A 21,345-nucleotide genomic window follows, 5' to 3' on the forward strand; every position below is an offset into this window, starting at 1 on the left:
TATATTTCGTAATCTACGATTTTGACCCCTATAATGAAGAATTCGAGGATAGATATGCATGGCCTTTTCAACAGCTTTTTTTTTTTTTACTTACTTATTTAATTTGCTTATATATGTGGTGAAATTACGTTTCGTAACTGCAACTTTAATTTTAACTTATTATAAAAAGTGTAACTTTTAGGAAGATTATTATAATTTTGTTTTAATCCCGACTTAATAAGCTTTTTTTTATATATATAAAAATGGTTTTGATAAAGTCATAAACACTAAACACAACTTATATATATGAAAACATTGATGTGATCTACTCACAACTTAATACAATTTTTTTTATGACAAATGGAGAAGCCATGGATCAAAGACAAACGTTACCCTTAGCTAATTCATGATTTGACCATGATTTCATCATCACAACTTAATTCGTGGTTAGGCACCATGATTTTCATTTAAATTAATTCGTTGCCTATAGCATGAGTTTCCCTTGACCGCTTGGTATAATGAAATCATGCATGTACGGTAATGGAGTTGTGGCTAAAAACACCATTAACCTTTAAATTTATATAAAGAAAGCAATGGTTCGATGAATTTATTTTAAAAGAATCGTTTACTAAATTGTAGGTATATAAGTAATTGCATATTTGTAAAATAAATTTAAAATTCCATCAAATTCTCTAAAAAAGATAAAAAAAATAATTATGGCATAGGTGTGACAACTAAACATAATTAATGGCGTCAATGCAGTCCAAAGTCCAAACACAGCACAATAAAAATCATATTTACCATAAAACAAAAGCTATCCGCGTTGAGACCTAGCCTTATCATATCAACTAACCCCTTTTGAACGGTATTCAGGATTCTGTATACCCATTGAGATATATATGTGTGCTGTCCAAACTGAGAAAGAATATTACTGCATCATCCTTCTTCTTGACAGATCTATATATCTCTTCATATTAGCTAGGTTCTATTATTGATCAGTTTTATATTTACTTAGACAATTTTTTTTTTTTTGTTTCACTAAATGTCATATAGTTTTATTCGGTTATTTTCATATTTTTTGAAGTTTGAGGTGGTATGTGTACATGCATGTGCTTATATAGTAAATATTTCTTTAGCTCTATAAACAAGTTTATTTATGTGATATAAAGTTGATAATAACCTTCTAAATATTTAATGTAAGGCTATGTATTTGGATATTTTTTTCTAATCATATATTTTTTATTTATAAGATTTGAATTTCATATTTTACTTTAGGATATTGAATTCAATGTTACTCAAACTAATGAGAGACTGTAATTAATTTACTTTACTGCTTTATATATGTATGACCCAAGTATTTTTCTTAACTAATGTTTGAAGTCTAATTTTTTCAAAGATAAAAATTAGAATGAATAATTTGTGTAACGGTCATTCAATTACTAATTATTATATATAATAAGTTTATTATTATTTTTTTAAAAACTTAATAATCGTAATAAAAATAATTTATGTTTGATTGATGTAAAACATAGTGTAAAATTTTCGTTGATATTATATAAAAATCAAATTCCAAATATTAGCAAACTAATTTTATCTCTCTTAATAAAATATTTTTATACTTACTAAAACCAAAAGTGGAAGTCTGGTCAATAATATATGCTTAAGATATTAAATTATATATGTAAATATTATGTTAGACTTATTAGCAATATGATTAATCGATGTTTCTTTATGGTGCTATTTTTTAGGGAAAACTACATAAAGTAGTAACTAATAAACAAAAGAAAGCGATAAAAACCCAATGGATTAATCATTCTAAAACCAAGTCATGAAGCTGAAGAATTTGTCATTTATTTTAACATATATGGAAATCCATTTGCAATTTGGACACTTTTTACCCTTTCTTTTGACCGATAAAACTCTAGAACGATTGCTTCTCTCAACTGTTTTTGAACGTCTTTACTATACGAGAGAATACGGTTTGATATTAAGATGTAAATGAACTTTATTGACCATATGTAAAAAAAGAATCAACACTATGACATGCAATGCATGCTATTGCTGAATTAATTTGTAGTTGTGAAGCAACTGAATTTTTGGGGCATCTGCTTTGAAGCCTCTTCTCTTGCATTTCTTTCCCCTTACCAACTAATTAAAGACCGATTCTGAGGACACATGAATGTGAATCGTGATTTCAGAAAAGTAATATACTCTTATGCTTTTAGCAAAACCTTCAATTTACCTTTTCTTCGAAAAGGTTATGTGAAAACTGTCTTTTTTTATCCATAAATTCAAGGTTTAAATTTTCTAAGCCTTTAATTAGGAAAAATAGGAAATGAAAGGAATATTAAGAAGAAGAAAAAAGTAGCAAACGAAAAAGAGATAAGAGTTATATTATATGAATATAAAATAAAGCGATCACAACCCAAAAAAAAAAAAAAAGAACAAGTAAATTGAGCCTTGGAGTAAATGCTTATGGTAGCTTGAAGTTGATTATAACTTAATTGATTACCATTTACATCGCCCAGAAAAGAAATACCATTCCATTTAATGAATTCGTTTTGGTAGGTACTAACTGATGAACCTTGATTTCTGGGGTGATGACTTAATTAATTAATAATGAAATAATTAATCATCATTTGGCTTTTAATGGATTACTTTGACTCTCCTTATTTTATAATAAAGCCCTTAACAGCCGACAAAAGTAATCAATCTCCTCACAAGAATAAACTTAATAAAGAATTGTAAAAGTTGCTTAGTAAAGAGTAATCAATTTATGTTGTTATTTACATGGAAAACTTTGGGCAAATGAAGGGAAACTTACGTAGCCTTAGGAACCATTATTGTCACCTTCTTTGTTTTTCACCATATAGGTAGATAGTTAATTGATTCCTTAAAATACGTATCATTACTCAATAATCTAACATTATATTTTAATCTAAACTGCTTAGTTAGCTGTATCATTATGCATCGAGCAATGTTTTATATATATACATATATAGAGTGAAAAAGGCCATGATGGAAAACTTTGCATAGCACTTACTGTCTTATGATTTAGTACTTTTTTTTCTGCAGATAATATAACCGTTATGGCATTCTGATATCAAATATATAGGGATTAATTAATGCAATAAGATATTTGTATCATTTATACACACTATAATAAATTTTAATTCAGAATATAGATCGTCTGCTCACAGTGAACTTCATAGCTCATAAACTATAGTGTTTAGTGTGTGATTAAGATCCTTCTACCTATTTCAAAAAAAATAAAAAATCCTTCTACCATTAAAAATAGCTATAGATGATCGAAACCTTAATCTTTTGTCGAATCTTACGGCATATTCTCTATAAAAGAATTGGTATTAATAGTTGTTACAACAAGCGAATACAATATTATTTCTCTAAAAAACAAAATATATATAGACTCTTATTTTTTGGTTTTGGTCAGAAACAAAATCGATATCTCTATGTAGCTTATATGAATACAAAGATCCGGCGCCAGTTTTGGGCCTTCCGTATTGCACACGAGGCCCACACTCTAGCTTTTAACCTTTTTTCAAATTTCTTTTTAGTATTATTATTTTTCTTTTCACATTGAGTAGTATAGTTAACTATTTTTTTTTTATAATGATAACACCAACAAAAATAATAATGCCCGGTTGCTTGCCATTTGTATCTAGTAGTTAACATAATACATAGAAAAAAAAGAAGTAGCTACCCCCCCTTTGTCTATATATATCACCTCTCTAGCCTCTCAGTTTTCCAAACTCTCAAACCTCCAAATACTCTTTCTCTTGTCCTTATCTTTCATATACAACAATTTCTCTTTCATTCATCCATCTCACAGCTATTGAAGATCATATATATATGGCTCCGATGGGAGACAATGTTGTTGTATCCAATATGGAACTGGAGAAGTTGCTTAGCATGAAAGGAGGTAAAGGAGAAGCCAGCTATGCCAACAATTCCCAAGCACAGGTACCATTCATTGTGTCTTAGTCATACATACATATAATAATAATATGCATAGGGTAAGTGTACCCCATATATATCATGTTTGTTGGTTCAGTACATAAAATATGCATATGATACATTATTTTCTATCAATGTTAATTTTAGAGGGGTCGATTTTTTCTTAATGATCTAATCCAGCTTATATATTGCAGGCCATACATGCGAGGTCCATGCTTCATCTTCTGAGAGAGACACTAGACAGAGTTGAGGTTGTTGAGGGACGTGAGGTGGCATTTGTGGTGGCTGACTTGGGGTGTTCGTGTGGGAGCAACAGCATAAACGTGGTGGATGTGATGATAAAGCACATGATGAAAAGGTACGAGGCATTGGGGTGGCAGCCACCAGAGTTCTCGGCTTTCTTCTCAGACCTTCCCAGCAATGACTTCAACACTCTATTCCAGCTCCTTCCTCCTCTCGCCAACTACGGCGTTAGCATGGAGGAATGCCTCGCTGCCAACAACCACCGCTCCTACTTCGCCGCCGGAGTTCCCGGTTCCTTCTACCGGAGGCTTTTTCCGGCAAGGTCCGTTGATGTTTTTCACTCAGCCTTCTCTTTGCACTGGCTATCTCAGGTAAGACTTAATTTATTAGTACATACTATTTTCGGATTTTTTTTTTCAAGAATCTTGTTAGAATAAATTACACTGATCATGATATCCCCTCTTATTTCTTCCAAATTCACAAATACTTCTTTTGTCTTTAATTTTTCCAGGGTTACGTACCTTTATTATTTATTTAAAATATATTACACTATCACTTTTGTTATACTAAAGAAAACACATTATACCATGGATATATATATCCTGTAACTTGTAAGGGGGTTATGTAAAATTAAAAATACAGGGTTGTACTTCAAAGAATGGTGTAATTTACTCTTATCTCTGTTTATAATTTTTTTAATTGTTAATATCAACTCTGACTTTTGGTTTGTGATTTTGTTTTTTCATGTTTTCAATAAACAGTTGTCAAATTGTCACTTCATTTAAATTTTCTTTCTTATTTTTAAATATTTTCATTTGTATAGAGAATAACAAACATAATAAAATTGTCTTGTATAAATATTTAAAATTAAAAATAAAGTGATATTTTATGTAATTGTTTCTAAAAATAAAAATTCTCAAGTTAAAGAGTTAATTATTTTAAGCAGTTTTTTCTTCTTTTTTGTGTGTGATGGGGAGGGGGAGTAAGTTCAATGGATACCTTCATTTTTACTTCTAAAATTTTCATTAATTGGTTTATTTCTCTTTGCAATTGAAGTGGTTAAATTATTACGAAAAGTCATAATTAATTTCATATCATTTGTGTATCTTTCATCATTTGTTTGCCCAAGATCTTTATAAACCTTTCAATTAGAAGTCCAACTTTAAGGTACCACACATTTCTTGGAAACTTTTGGTGGATCACGATTACACTAATTTCATAAATCCTTTAAAGCAATTCTTGTTAACAATATATTGCCATAGTCGTTTAATTCACTCCCTAACCTACCCATCAATAATAAAAGATTCTCTATTCCTGTAGTTTTTGTCGTCTAATCTGTTTATCTCCACGACAAAATGAAAGGAATATTTGCCTCTTCCCGAGGATAAGATAGTAAAGTCATCATTAATTTGAAGCTTAAGTCATAATTTATGGTCAAAAAGTGAATGCAGAAAACCCATGGTCTACAGGGTTGAAAAAAAGGACCATGTTTCAGGGAAACAAGTAACGTGTTTGGACAGTAATTTTCAATGCATGCATTAAGCACCCAATGTTCTTCTACTTTCATGCATCTTAAATTTCAATAATATATGGGGCCAGCACAAAGAATTTGATCACCAAAAGAGACACAATTGGAGTTGGGATTCCCCCTGTAAAAGTGTGTACTATTTGGTGCTTATTGGTCACACACAGTTACATAATGCTCTTTATCATACAAAATTCTGATTTCTTGCAATTAAAGTGTGCAGTGTTTTGTACCCTAAACGAGAATTGCATTAACCAACATGCTGTGACATAGTTAAAAGATAATTTTATTCCTTTTATATATATATATATATAGTTAGGACTTGATCCCATGCCAATGAATATAAAAAAATATCTTTGAAAGAGATTGACTCCTTAAACATATCTAAATACTTTGAGAAATTAGTTATGGACTCCCAACCAAGAGATAGTCTGATACCCCAACTTCAAAAAAACAAGTAGAACTGCATGGATTTGAATTTGCTAAGGTGAATGTTAGTTAATTGGATATGACCAATTAGTAGGTAGCTTATTGTTACATTAAGATGATAACTTTGTCACTCATAAAGATGTTACTGGATTCGAGCATTATTAATATACAGACTTTAAAAAAAAATAATGCACTTTTTACTCTTAGTTTTGTTTCGATAATTTACTTTGGTGCAGGTGCCAGAAAGTGTAGAGGACAAGAGGTCAAGTGCATATAACAAAGGAAGGGTGTTTATCCATGGGGCTGGTGAGAGCACAGCAAATGCCTACAAGAAACAATTCCAAACAGACTTGGCAGGCTTTCTGAGGGCAAGGTCAGTGGAGATGAAGAGAGAGGGGTCCATGTTCTTAGTTTGCTTGGCCAGAACTTCAGTGGACCCCACAGACCAAGGTGGGGCTGGCCTTCTTTTTGGGACCCATTTTCAGGATGCTTGGGATGATCTTGTCCAAGAGGTAATTATCATAATCACAAACATTTTTATGCATGCTTGCTTGTGTCAACAGTGGCACATAGCCTCTATTTTCCATTGGCTGACCAAAAAGAAGTTTGAGACACTGTAGAGATTAAAAGACAAATATGCTCAAGTGTTGTAGGCATCACCACAACTTATCATGAGTTTTCTCTGGCCACGTTTAAAATAAATTGGTCCCAGCCGTTGATTAGCCACCCCTATATTGATCTAGCCGTCCATTTCTTGATCATCATGTCGGCATAAATAATAATTAATTGCCGGCTGGCAGTGTCTTGTGGTCCATAATGTTGACCAACAATTAGGCTTTGGATATCTTAAGAGCTTAGAACAAACACTGAATCACATCGATCATCATGTCTTAAAGCTATAGACAAAATGGATATGCATTCATCTGATCAATTTTCATACAATGATCATTGCCAATGGGACCCAACAATGTCTTTGAACAGGGTCAAAGGCATCTACTTATAAGAATCATCCTCTACCATGTTACGCATCCAAATTCCAAAACTGTAATCAATGAAGTACAGAATATAACGACACCTACATAGTAGGATGTGTTGAGTACTTTAGAACATTTTCAGTTACACAAACATATGTCATGGCAAATCTCACTTACCAACTTAACACTATAGATATAAGGATAATTTCACATTATAGTTGAGTATATATACATTATTAATAGAATGGTAGATCTAAATTGTCATATATTACTGATGTGAGAATTTATTTTTTTATGTTACCTTTTCAAAAGCAGAAGTCTTGATTTAGTTTAAAGACCAATTCACTATCTATCCTTTTATGCATTGATATGAACATGTTATTTTATAGTAAATCATATTCTTGATTTCAGGGATTGATTAGCCAAGAAAAACGAGACGATTTTAACATTCCAGTCTATGCAGCAAGCCTGCAAGACTTCAAGGAGGTGGTTGAGGCTAATGGTTCATTTGCCATAGACAAGCTTGAGGTATTCAAAGGAGGAAGTCCACTTGTGGTGAACCAACCAGATGATGCAAGTGAAGTAGGAAGGGCTCTAGCCAACAGCTGCAGGACTGTGTCTGGAGTCCTTGTTGATGCCCACATTGGTGACAAACTAAGTGAGGAACTTTTTCTAAGAGTGGAACGTCGAGCCACTAGTCATGCCAAAGAACTATTAGAGCAACTACAGTTCTTTCACATAGTTGCATCACTTTCTTTTGCTCAAATGATTAGAGACTGAGAGAAAAAGGGTCACTTGAAGATAACTAGACGACAAAGACTTTTTCTCTACCCCTACCCCTTTTTTTCTTTGTGTGTTGTGTTACTGCATAGGAGGAGTCAGAAAGAATACACAAAAGAAAGAGAAAAGAGAGGTTGAAAACACTTCCAACCTACTGTTTTTTCTCCCTCTTTTGCGTGTTGTTTGTGTGTCATATTGCTGACTCTAGTTACTTGCTGCGCATTATGCGCTTTCTGACTTGTGTTCCCTTGAATCTGAACTAATTTTGCTCTCTACATAGCATACATATTATAGTGTCCATATCTTGTGAGAGTTGTATGAATGGAACTTGTACCTAACAAGCTGGGTTGTTGGATATGCCACTTGATTTAGTCACATTTTGCTTTCTTCCTTGTCCTCCTCAATCGAACACCTTTTTTTTTTAGTATTTCATTAGCAAATCTAATTGGTAGATAAATGATTAATTCTGTTCTGTTATAATTTAAAGGTTGAAAGACGGCTTTTTCTGGCTTGTCCTATAACATTTTTAATAGTAGTTGGCTGCTACCATTATATTGAGCCATGCCAACCATGTATTGCTAAATTTGCTGACCAAGAACCAAACCTGATATACATATTTAGTTAATAGGAACAAAGGGAAAACTTCTCCAAAGAAATGATTAATGCAGAGAAGAAGGAAAAGCAATCCTATTAAAACAAACAGAAAACAGCAGGGAAGAAAAAAAAAACAAAATAGGATATTATCAGCGTATGAAAAGTGTTCTTAGTATCTCTAAGCATCTGATATCGAAACCACCTTAAAGTGGAACCAACTGGAAGCAAGAAATGCTCAAACACCAATATACATATTATTTGACAGTTTAGAACCTTACAAATAGTCACAATGACATTGTAGGTGGATCACTAATTCGAATTCTTAGCTAAGTCTGAGATTTTGATCCGTTATTCTTTCACTCCAAATGTCTAGCACATACTTTCCAAAAACGATAGGAGAGAAACACATCATTCTAGTAAACTCACAATTCACATTAAACATATTGAGGATAGAAACTAATTAATGCACTGGCACTCATTAAAATCCATCTCTAATGGATACAAAATGATAGTCTCCGACACTTCTGGCAGTCTAAAGCTCACCCTTTTCTTCACCTTACTACTTTGGCTTCTAGTCAATGGATTAAACCCCATTTCTTTTATATCAAACTTTTCATCTTTCAAATCTGAATAATCATCACCATTTGAGAGTTGGTCCAAAGACAAACTATATTCCCCCCATTCAGAAAAATAGACACTTTCTCTAGCTACTGAGGGATAATCACAGTTAGAGCCATGCTTTAAATCACAATGATCACCGTTGCAGTTACCATGCTTTTCCGTAATTGGTGATTTTAGAAGCCACTCCTCTAATGTAAGCTCCTTCCCCTTTTTCTGATGCTGCTCCTCTTTATTCTTCTTCTTTTGCATCCCCTTCTTCCTAAGAAAGTAAGTTTGCTTGATATTTTTGGCAATCCATACTACTGAACTGGCCTTTACAAAACCTGAGTCCTCCTTAGGTAATCTTTGACTCCGAAAATAAGCCTCAGAACAACAGAATGAAAAGTTACTTCCCATTCCGTTTGTTTAATTGGAAATGGGAAGGGTAATAAGGATCGTGGTATAGACTGCTAAGTCTATTATATAGGACACCTAAGACGTATTCTCCAAGAGTAAAGTTAAGCATATTACACTCCATGCCTTTGTTAATATCAAGAAAACTAAGGAACATAATTGATGAATGGATAACCTTAACTTCTCTTTTACAGATTAAATAAGCATGAATAAAACCTTTTGCAGTTTTTTTCTTCTTTTCACTTTTGATAAATAGAATATCACGACCACAACTAGTAATTCTGAATATCTCAGCCACTTATTTATAATTATATGCATACATATTAGAGAGTACTAGTGATCGTTCAATGTATATATTTGTTGAAGCAAAATGTGAGGTGAAATCTTACATTAGTTAAAAATTGGAAGATTGAGTACCATTTAAGTGATAGAAAGACCCGTAAACATGAGGGTTTTGAGTTGAAATGTGGTGTAAGTTCAGTTATGTGGTGTGCTCAAGTTCTATTGGTATAAATTTTTTGGATGTTTGTCTCCTCCATTGCACAACAATTGATATGAGACTGATGAAAATGAAGACAAAATTCTTAGCTTATTTGTCAGGATAAGTCTTAGGCAGTGACATTTAGTTTGGCGGTGAAGACAAGGTTTCCCAATCAAACACATAAAGACATTATTAACTTGAAGGAAACACTGTTAACGTTGCTGCTGAGAACTATTTGCCTTGGTTGCATCTACCAAACTACCAAATTGCTCCTGTAAACGGTAGTCCTAAAATCAAGCTAGCAGTACCATTGGAGCAGGAATTTATAAAACAATATTCATGAATGAATATCCAAGTTGAAGACAGCATCCTAAACTAAACTATGTTGGAGTGAAGACAAAATTGCAAGACTGACAAACAGTGAAGCAAAAGCCTGAGACTCCAATTATATGATCGCTTTGTGTTCAACTGTTCCTCTATCATCACAACGAGCAGATAAAGTTGTCCCTATGCCATATCACATGAATCGACCAAGAAAGTACCTTTTAACTAAAATTCATTTATTGAAGGACATGCAACATATTACTTTAATGCTAATGTAGTTCAAATTAACTATCAATTGGACGGTTTGGACCGGTAACAGATTCAACATAACGGGTGTGGCTCTCAATTTTCCCCCCTAATAAACATTGAATCAGCTACATAGATTTTGATAATACTTAAAATTAAGATCTCGTCCTTGGAGCTTTGGATTTGTCTCTTTTAAAGTAAACAACTCATCTTAGAAGATAAAGTAATATCGGTCGTTGATAAATAAAAAAAATCAACTGTTGATATTATGTGTGCACGCATAACAAATTAAATGCGTTGAAATATCAACTGCGAAATTTATTATTAACAACTGAAATTACTTACTTTTCCCTAACTCATTTTAGAGGAGTCATGAAAATTCAGACTTGCATTTTACCGTGTTCAAAAATTACTCATAATTAAAATTTCATGGAGATTTGTTTTTAAAAAATATACATTTTTCGCTAAACAATAATCAAAGCCCTACAGAAGAGGTAAACGACGCTATCATCCTCAGAGTGGAAAAGACCCAAAAAGAAAAACAATGTGAGGTGAGAGTGAGATGCTTACTTGTGTCTAGTTGCTTTTCTTTACTATACCGTTGGACCACTCCTTTTTCTCTTGGGTCCACTTGTATTGAAGACCAATACTAAATGTTACGAATAGATTTCGTAACAAGCACACGAAAGGAGTTTTCTGCTTAACTTTCCTTTATATTTTTTAAATTATTTTAAGGAAAATAATATTTGTGCAAATTCGTACCGCACGGATTATCTATACAATTACTATATCCTCCTGAATTGAGTCAAAAGCATAGTTTTTTTAAAAAAAAAATTCAATATCTATCCAATTATATTTAAACAAGGAGATTCGTAGTAAAAAAAAATCGCACTATATAGCATCTGTTATTTTAATCAACATTTATTTTCAAAAAAACTGCACCATAGATCTTATGCTTCGTGCGCCTATTTTCTCGTACAAGCAGCAGCATAGTTGTCCGATAACTGAATGGACTTCCCAAAGGCAAAAATCTTTTCATTCCAGTAGGGCAAAATAAATGATCCTCATGTAATGCAATGCAACTACGCTTCAAGGACCATAAAATTACTTGTTTCTCTGTTAGGTTTGCTGCAGCTTTCTTTTGCAGATGCAGACACAGAAACAGTTTCTAAGCAATGTTCCCCAACAGAAATTTCAAGGATGAAAAAGTTAAGTAATAAGGTAGATTCAAGTTAAGGTGTGGAATCATTCTATGGATCTGTTTGTTTAAATGTTTCAATAAGATGATCAAGCGTTGAAGGTTCACTGTGACTGATATCGGAGTTCGAAGGATAAGATGGTTTTTGGGTTTCTTGTCAAGTCTCTGTCAATGTCCCAGTGACGACAAAATCACGGTAGGTTAAAAGTTAAAACAGATCAGAATAACATTTCTTGGAATAGCCATAAGAAGATTCAACTGTTGGATCTTTTCAGATGATAACCCAAATACCCTAACTTAATCCACACTCCAGCTCCTTGCTTGAAAGGAAACGGGAGTTTAAGTATGATATGGTTAAACCTACCAAACTTATTCCAATTTAGTTTTCATGACAATTTCTGTGAATATAATGTGGCCCGGCTAGACAGCTGCCAAAACTCATCACTATCTTCTAAGAAAATCATTAAAAATGTAATAGATTTTTATGCCAAACCAAATTGTACTAATCTCTGAAATGGAACTTAAGCAACAAGTAATTATGATGTACTAAGGAATTTCACAGCTGAGATTCAAATCCTCAGGGTCAATGGGTTAATGAACGCGAACCTGAATTTGAGTGCAAGACCCAAACAAAAAGAAAAAGAGAATTGTCCCAGACAGACAACTGAAATTTATCTAGCAGACATCTCTTATATGTATCACATTTCCTTGACAAACAAGCCAATCTCAATAACTACCAGATAAACAAGAAAGATCGCAGTCCCAGCAGATTTTACAATTTCCGTTCATCTTCCCCAAATTTCTTCACACTTTAAATGCATGATGTATGTAATATACAAAACAAGACATGCAAATAATAGGTAGAAAAACCATAGAAATCCACATTTCAATTTACATAACATCTTACTGACCAGCTGATGGATTTGTCAACAACTCAAGGGATTTCTTCAAGTAGTCTACTGCAATTGAGACATCATCAAATGCCAGTGCCCCAACAGCAAATCTTGCAGCCTTGTGTGCTTCTGCTATTTTTTCAGGTGCTGGTTGGTAGCTACTGTCATACTGGTATGTCTGAGTAGTTGGCTTAGGTTCCACGACAGTTCCATTTCTGCTGCCTGAACTGTGTTGAGCACTTGATGAATGGTTTGTAGTTAGCGGAGCCGACTGGGAAGAATATGAAGCATCTGACCCTTGATAATAAGTATAATTGGATGGGACTGAGGGAAGGCTGCTTTCTGTAAAACTTGGATAAGACTGAAAATGGGGATAAGAAAAAGAGGAAGTTTCATGAGAAGGGTAATTAGGACCTAAATGCTGTGAATTCTCTGGTGAGTATTGCTGATGGTTGTAGGGCTCGGGATAAGAACTTTCTGATCTAGCAGGTGGAGGATGGTAATCTTGGGAAGGTGGAGCAGGATGGTAATCTTGGGAAGGTGGAGGAGGATGATAATCTTGGGAAGGTGGAGGATGATGATAGTCTTGGGAAGGTGGAGGATGGTGATAGTCTTGGGAAGGTGGAGGAGAATGATAATCTTGGGAAGGTGGAGGAGGATGATAGTCTTGGGAAGGTGGAGGAGAATGATAATCTTGGGAAGGATAAACTCCAAGTGTGTAAGAGTGAGATGATGGAGAAACAACGGAAGAATGCTTGTTATTATCTACTCTGTCATGAAAAGGCATAGATGGTGGAATATCTGCAGAATGTTGGTCGTTAACAGTATCATGAAATTTAGGAGTAGGCTGAATGCTTGGCAGATTCTGGTAGTTGACAGGGCTATGATAACTATGTGATGAATCAGATTCTGGTCCAGGACTGGAAACAGTAGTTTCGGTGGTCCCAAGGTCCTGCAAGAATCAACAGCTCAATGTTAATTGTTTATATTTATTAGTGAATTTATTTATATGTTTTTCTAACTGATCAAACCCAGAAGACACCAGGTTAAGTTTTGAATCATACATATCTATCACTTGAAGAACTCAAAGGAACTGAGAGGTCCTCATCACCGTCAGGGGGTCCAGCAGTGGGCTTCCTTCCTTCTTTCAAGGCTTTTCTTATTTCAGCTGCTTTCCACACTGCATATTTCTGTTTCTGCTCCAGCTGTAAAAGAAACTCAAAAAAGCATTAAACATACAGTTACAGGAAGTTGTATTCCTGCTGCAAATTGTTTCCAAATAAGAAAGGCTTTGTGGAAAACATGCAAATACAATGAGACATGCATAAAAAAGGAAGGTTCAATTCAATGCATGAAATACACACATCAGGCTGAACTGCTCCAAATTGATTAAGAATCTCAAAAAAGATGCTGGCAGCATAAAATGTTTTCGCTGTATTCCTGCAAAGTGTCAAAGAATATACGTTAAAAACTTATCACAGATGAAAAAATCTTACAAGCAAGATAGTTATGCAAAGGGAATATAGAAAATGTTTGGCAAAAAATAGATACTCGGTATGTAAAGAGAGTGAGCTACTATCTTGTTCAAGACAAAGGAACAAGAAGGTACAAAAATCCCTTGTAAACTTTACTGAGACCATAGGGATCACAGCTGATGCAACAGAACCAGCATACAAGCTTAAAGGCTTATTTATTTATTTATTTCAAGCTAGCATTAAAAAAAAAAAGTTATTTTATAATACAAATCTGCTCTTCCGGCACGATCTTGCTTGTCTGCTTTTCCAAACACATTCAAAGCAAATCCCTCGAGATATAAATTGTCTTCAGGCCCCAACTGGATTGACTTTTTATCCTGTAAAAACAACATATTTCGGATACATCAATTGAGTAAATAAAAATTCCATAATCATACCCAATCAAACATGCCAACCACTAACATCTTTCAAAGGAAAGAAAACTGCAGATTGCCACTGAAACATGCCATAGTATCATTAATTCATTATTATTCAGATTCAGACACTTTCATTTAACAAGAGTAGATTCCCTTCTTATTTTCAAAAAACAACACAAAGTTAGGGATTAATTAAAAATCACTTTTATATTTATTTATTTGCGGATCACCTTTGAGTTTCAGTTAATTGTGATTACAATCAGCACAAAAAAACAACAAGGTTTAATTTAGAACCTTTTCAAGCTGCTTCATGAGCGAAACCAGAAGAGCATTAGTGGTCTTCGTGCGCTCACTTTGCGGAATCTTCAGCCCCCGTTCCATAGCATATAATCGACCTAATTTTACCAAAAAAATACTTCATCATGATAATTTATAACAACGATTAGCGCATTTCAGATCAGTGAAACAACAAAAATTGCAATAATGAAAAATAGGTATCGATCTAAAATCAAAATAAAAGACAGAATTACAGTAATAAGCGACGAGTGGTTCGTGCTTTTGCAACTCATCGGCGCGTTGAAGGTATGGTAACAGCAGCTTCGCGGGTTCGTTCTCGTTCGCCATCTCAATTCTCGCAAAAATTCAAAACGTAGAAGGTATTGGAAACCACACGACGTCGTTTGTTGGCTTTATTCCAAGCTTATGCCTTCGACCGTCTTTCCCTGCCAAAGCAACTATTAAGAAGAAAAAAAAAACTTCTCAGCTAAGAAATTTAAAATTGCTGTGATAATTTAAAACTGAATAAGATATTATAAATTAATATATTATGCTATATTTAAAAATAATCAATTCATATGTTCCTGCTATTTTTTATTTTAAATTATCAATTTAATCATTTGCAAGATCATTGATGAAAAGGATGACTTTTAGAAGCATACAATTTAATTTAATGAATTTTGACATTCTTTCTCAAATACTCTTTGGGTTAGAATTTATTAAAAATCATTAATTTTAATATATTTTACTTATCATTTAATATAAATTATGAGAAAAAAATATTAAATGATAAATAAAACTTATCAAAAAATGTTGATTTCTAATACATTCTAACAAATTATAAAGAAAATCTTAAAAAGAAAGTGTAGATAGAGAGTGTCTAGTATTAGTCTTCAAGTAATTAGATCTTCATAGACTATATGCTTCAGCTACTAGAATATGAGAAAAATAGATGAAACTTCTTCAAATACAAATGAATGGAACTCAATAAATAAATTTAGGGGCTAGAAAGGACAAGAACATTTTACGAATAAAGGTTTAATTGGATTATTTAGGAGTTAGTATTAAGAGGAAAATTAAAATAATTTATGCATTAACAATAAAAAAATTATATTATTATTTAATCATTGACATGTTTGAAAAGGTTTTTTACTTGTTCAATAATAATAAAAATGAGAAACATATATTTTAATCACTGTACTCTTAGTTAAATTTTATTTTAGTCTTTATACTTGATGAATTTATTCCTTCAACTTTAAAACATATGAAAATTTAATTCCTCTTGTTTAAATTTAACATTTAGTATTAATTTATATATTTTCCAAAGTTGAAGGGCTAATCAATTTAAATGTACAAGACCAAAACTAAGTTTAACCGGTACAAAGATAAAAACAAAATCCAAAAAAAATAAAATAAACATACCATCCATACAAACTAAACTGTTATTAAATGTTTTAGAGGTTTTAAAGTATAAGTAAAATAAGTTCAAATACCACTAATATGTTGATGATTCCCAATGGGTAGTACAAAAATTACTCTTGATTGATAAGTAATTACCTACTTAACGAGAATGGTATTTAGGATTTAGATACAGGCAATACGAACAAATTTTGACGGGCAAGAATGCAGATACAAGTATCTTAGTATCAACCCTTCCATTTTCAATGCATTAAGCAGGTAAGCAAAAATAATGACTGTTACAAAGATTATTTTGTATCGTCAATTGAACTTTGCACATCATTCAAAACTCTAAATAGCCAAATCTCATCACCAAGAAAATGGTTTAACTAGTACAAAATTGTCTCATATTAACTATCGATCTTGAGTTTGAATCATTAGCATTCCCCATTTAATACTCAATTAAAGAATTTTATTATTTATAATAATTCTATCTTTAATTATTTATAATAATTCTATCAATCTCGAGCAAAATTGTCACATATGAAAGATACCATGGAGTTTCTAAGAGAAAAACCCTTTATACCCTTTTCAATTTTGTAGTTAATTAATTTTATACGACTTGAATTATAAGTAACATTTGATTAATAATACCCCATGCTTGAATAATACTACGTGATTTGGACCATTTTATTGCTTGCACCGTGACTTAAATATTTTATGAAAACCCAATTGCCAAGGACATGATGCTGAAACTGAAACATCTCACAAGGAGAAATTGTGTGTTCGGAAATTTGCATTTGACAGCATAAAGCCGGACAGCGTGAGGCAACTATTTGTTGCTACTGGCATTTTTTCCATTCTTTGACGTGAAATTGCAGGGTAGACTTGCATATGTAACATCATTTTTTTAAGAGTATGTAACACCATTTCAAACACACGGAAAGTGAACCAAACCAACGAATAGAAGCTAGGGTTTGGAAAAAGGCAAGACTAGCACTGAAGACTGTATATTTTCATATTATAGGGCATATGTATTCAGAAAACCTCCAAATGGCAAATTGAACATACACAGCTCAGAACAGTATCTCTCTAATTACTTGTCACTCCCATATTATAATTCCTAAAGCAGTAACTAGTAATTTGACAATGCTACAAAGATGAAATTATAGGGTTGAAAATGAAGATCTCGTTATTAGGGTGATGCCGGGATGGGTTCAGTACCAGAAACATGGGAAGCAGCATCTTCTTTTGATATGGCCACATAATTCACGGGAGCAGATAGTCTGTTTTCCCTTTTTCCATCTTTTGATGTGGACCTGTTTCCATTTTGATGTGCATTAAGCGATAGCCGTCGGTTAGGAGTAGCATTGGCTCCTCCGTTAGCACGAGGACCTCCTGACTTACTGGAACTAACTGGCCTAGCAGGGCTGGGTCTTGAACCAAAGATGGTTTCTTGTTCCGTGTTTCGCTGCTCGTGATGCTTTTTCTGATCCTACAAAGTGTAAAGTCCATATTTTATGACCTCTCAGTACCACAGTATGTATAACAAATATAGAATAGTAGTGAACAGAACTGAAATAGGCCACGCTGATAGCTTTAATTTCCTCAGAGTTGTGGTCTTATTATTATTAGCAAGTGCTCAAATCAAGCTGAAAACGAGTAATCCTAAATCCTAATCATCTTATTAGTGAAACTTACCCTCATCCTCCGTTTTTCCTCTTCCCGCTCATGTCTGAGCATGGCATATTCATCTAACATGGCAAGAAGAGGAACGCCATCATATGTAAATGACATACCATGATCTTCTTCCCATGCACGAGTTTTAGCAACCAATGTATCAACCAAAGCTGCATTTTCACCAACAGAAACAAAATTATTCCAATAATGTGGCATCATCTTGTTTTGATTACACTGCCAGCAGATTGAATTAATAATAACAGTATCTGATGGTGATTGTAATCTCATTTAACAAATACCTGGAATTTTGTTGACCATTATCCGTGCTTTCTCTGCACGTTTGAGGTTTATGTGTGCACCTCTGCTTGCATTATACCTGTTCTCATCCTGTTTTACAAGGTTGTGTCAGAGTGTAACATTATAATCCAAACGAGGAGGATTAGGCAACTATTTAAAGATCATAACTTGCAGCAAAGCTAATGCTAAAAATCTAAATATTTCCAGAAACAGGGCAAGAAACATTTCAATCATCTTGTCAAATAACAAATCACTTAAAGTGATAACTAGCAGACTATATAATAAAGATGGATACAGATTAACTCTGGTTAAAGGATTTACAATTTTTGTTAACATGATAGTAAATGTTCTGATCATAATACTACTACTTCACCTCTCTATCCACGGCTGTGCACAACCAATTATTCAAACTAAGAAAGAGAAATAAAGCCGAAGCGAGATTTTAAGTACCCGGTTATAGTCTTCAAGCCAACTCTCTTCTTCACATGCTGACATCCATTTCTCAACCTTGTCCAATATATCTTTTCGGCTTAAAGCTTCTTCTTTTGCTTTTGCTATCTGATTGTCCATGTCAGCCAGTAATTCAGTTGGTTCAATATTTCCTGAATCAATCAATGCCATAATCTTCTCCCGGGCAGCATCTGGATCTACTTCTATATGAGCACGGGCAAATATCTCTTCGAGCTCTGCTTGCTTCTTGAAAGCAATTTCCTTCATCCTGCTGGCTTTCAGCTGATCAAGTCTCTCAACTTCCACTTCAGCCTTTATTATCAAATAAAAAGAAAAAGAAGTTAATATCATACTTGGAGCTCGAATCTGTAAATTTCAGAAGTTCTTTAGTACCTGCTCAATCAGATCCAGAGCAAGGGCACCAGGAACAGTGACTTCATCAACAGAAGCTGACATATTACAGGTAACATGGTCAAATAGTCTCCTTTCCTCGGGATGAGTATCCATTAGATTCCAAAGATCAATCAACTGAGAAGCTAATTCTTGGAGCTGCATGATATATCCATGTCAAAGTAAAGAAAATGGTATTAGATTAAAAGTCAAGCAAGTAATGAATGCAAAACATTTAGTAGGTAATATCACTCTGGGATGTCAAAGTCAGAATTGATGGTGATTTCTTGAAAACATACACACGATTAGCAAGACAAAAACCACAGTATATTAAAATTCCTAACATTTGAGAGCTTATACAGTTAACAGCTATTGCATAAATAAAAATTAAGGAGAAGAAATCTTCTAAATGCATTACCTTGTGCAGCCTCTGTTTTTTATCTTCTTTCAGCGTTAAGACGGTCTTAGCCAGCCTTGCTAGGGTGTCATTACTTATGCTCTTTGATTGAACACCAGTAGAGTCATTTAGACTTGGATGAACCTCAGTTGCAGTACTGAAGAAGTCCATACCAAGGACAGCACATAGATCATGCACAGTACTCACAAATTCAAGAACCTTGTGCAACCTCTCACTCTGCCAAACAAGGCAATGCAACAAAACTCTCAATGAGCTGTTTAGTAAATGAAATCAAAAGGAATTTTCCAAAGTAGTGACAAACTGAACTGACTCATTATTGAACATTATAACAGAATTACCTTTTCCTTTTGAAGTTCTTGGAGCTCAGATTGATATTCATCCAACTTCTTCAGGGACAGGTCAGACTCATCAACTGCAGGTGAAACATCATTAAGGTTCAAGTTTCCAGCTATCTCTCCACATATTTGTTGGATCTGTGACTGTACATCCGAGAACTCCTTAATTCTTTCTTCCTTTTGTTGCCATAACTGTTCAAGTACTGGTGCTATAGCTGCAAGCTGTTCTTTGATAGTTCCAGAAGTATTCTCAGGCTGTGAAAGAATAAAAAATACGCATAGGAAATTAGTTTGCCACTTTACTAACAATATAAGACATAGTCAAGTAGTTACTAACAATTCCAGCAAAGCTCTTTTCTCCAAGTGCTGATAGAAGAGTGGAAAGCTCAAGCTTAGCATCAGACAGAGCTTGAAGTAGCTGCGCCCTTGACTTGGCAGCCTGCTCAACCTTTCTCTTGTACACATCCAAGCACTCCTGCTCTAACTGAAGAAGCATCTTGTCTCGTTGCTCGTCGCTCTCACCAACCTCATCCCATATTTCCTACAGCGAATAAAGAAAATGTAATTAATTTATCCCATTATTCTGTAGAGCATTCGCATCTTAAGTGACACAGATGAAAAGCTGAATGAAGTTAGTTACCTGAAGCTTTTTTAACAAGGAACCACATGTGTTTTCTCCAAGAAGAGGATTCTGAGCTTCAGTCACTGCCATTGAAGTCCCAGCGACACCTAGCCTGCACCTCAAAATATAAAAATGACTTGAAAATTCTTTCTGCTTCCACCAAACGCACAGAGAAACATTTCTTCTCTTCTACGAAGATCAAGAAAGTAGAAGACATCTGCTATAAGACAATGCAAATGCAATTAAAGCATAATTAAATGCAAAGCCGTTATCCATCGTGGGTAAATGTTGAATTCCGGTAACCCAAAATTACCCATCCCAACAGCTAAACTAACATAACGAATTCAAATAAGGATCTTTGAATAGATAAGCCAAAAAAAAAAAATCTTAATATTAATAACAATAATAATTAATTAATTATTGTTAAAAAGTAAAAAGTTTTTTAATTGCATCTGTAGAGAAGTCGAATTTTGTTGATTACATATGACATGATCATAATCCAATGCAGGGTAAGCTAATTAAGCTAACGATCACAACAGAATGAAATGAGTCGACGAAACGGAAGCTACAATAACCCAATGATCAGCAACAAGTAGCAAGAAAATGCGATTATCGAGAGAGAAAAAGGGAAATGTTCACAGTGAAGCTTAAGAAAAGAACGAAGCTTGAAAAGAATAGACGAAAGAAAGAGAGAAACGCAGCGTAAAACAAGAAGTTGAGACGGAGCTCACTTGCATTCACAGAGCAATGAGGAAGAAGCAGATCTAGGGGAATGCGGAGATCAGACGAAGAAGAAGAAGGATCGCTGGAGAGAAGAATGCGTACCGTTTGATGGTTAGGGTTATGTGGCTTCAGATCTGAAACAGAGCGTGAGTTCGTGAAAGAGAGAGTGAGGTTTTGTTGTGTTGTGTAGAGTGTGGATATAATAATGGG

The 21,345-nt window shown here is 33.8% G+C and overlaps 3 protein-coding genes across 3 annotated transcripts; 1 reads left to right on the top strand and 2 right to left on the bottom strand.

Moving 5' to 3' along the window:
• Positions 1-3,755: 3,755 nt before the first annotated feature.
• Positions 3,756-8,291, top strand: LOC114384238 (indole-3-acetate O-methyltransferase 1-like). Its single transcript, XM_028343894.1, has 4 exons — positions 3,756-3,960; positions 4,149-4,568; positions 6,388-6,663; positions 7,537-8,291. The coding sequence occupies exons 1-4, from the start codon at positions 3,850-3,852 to the stop codon at positions 7,903-7,905; spliced, it is 1,176 nt and encodes a 391-aa protein (XP_028199695.1). The 5' UTR covers positions 3,756-3,849; the 3' UTR covers positions 7,906-8,291.
• Positions 8,292-12,277: 3,986 nt separating this feature from the next.
• LOC114384969 (protein HOMOLOG OF MAMMALIAN LYST-INTERACTING PROTEIN 5-like) lies at positions 12,278-15,284 on the bottom strand. Its single transcript, XM_028344840.1, has 6 exons — positions 15,077-15,284; positions 14,841-14,941; positions 14,398-14,507; positions 14,020-14,095; positions 13,720-13,860; positions 12,278-13,607 (listed from the first exon to the last, which is right to left on the bottom strand). Exons 1-6 carry the CDS (start codon positions 15,168-15,170, stop codon positions 12,666-12,668), a joined length of 1,464 nt encoding a protein of 487 aa, XP_028200641.1. The 5' UTR covers positions 15,171-15,284; the 3' UTR covers positions 12,278-12,665.
• Positions 15,285-17,199: 1,915 nt separating this feature from the next.
• LOC114385169 (65-kDa microtubule-associated protein 1-like) lies at positions 17,200-21,345 on the bottom strand. The gene is made up of 10 exons (XM_028345173.1): positions 21,148-21,345; positions 20,431-20,524; positions 20,128-20,331; positions 19,794-20,045; positions 19,456-19,671; positions 19,041-19,196; positions 18,648-18,959; positions 18,200-18,287; positions 17,922-18,070; positions 17,200-17,715 (listed from the first exon to the last, which is right to left on the bottom strand). Coding segments are annotated over exons 1-10 (1,773 nt in total). The 5' UTR covers positions 21,150-21,345; the 3' UTR covers positions 17,200-17,415.

Source organism: Glycine soja, chromosome 14 (genome assembly GCF_004193775.1).
Source record: "Glycine soja cultivar W05 chromosome 14, ASM419377v2, whole genome shotgun sequence".
Taxonomy (NCBI): domain Eukaryota; kingdom Viridiplantae; phylum Streptophyta; class Magnoliopsida; order Fabales; family Fabaceae; genus Glycine; species Glycine soja.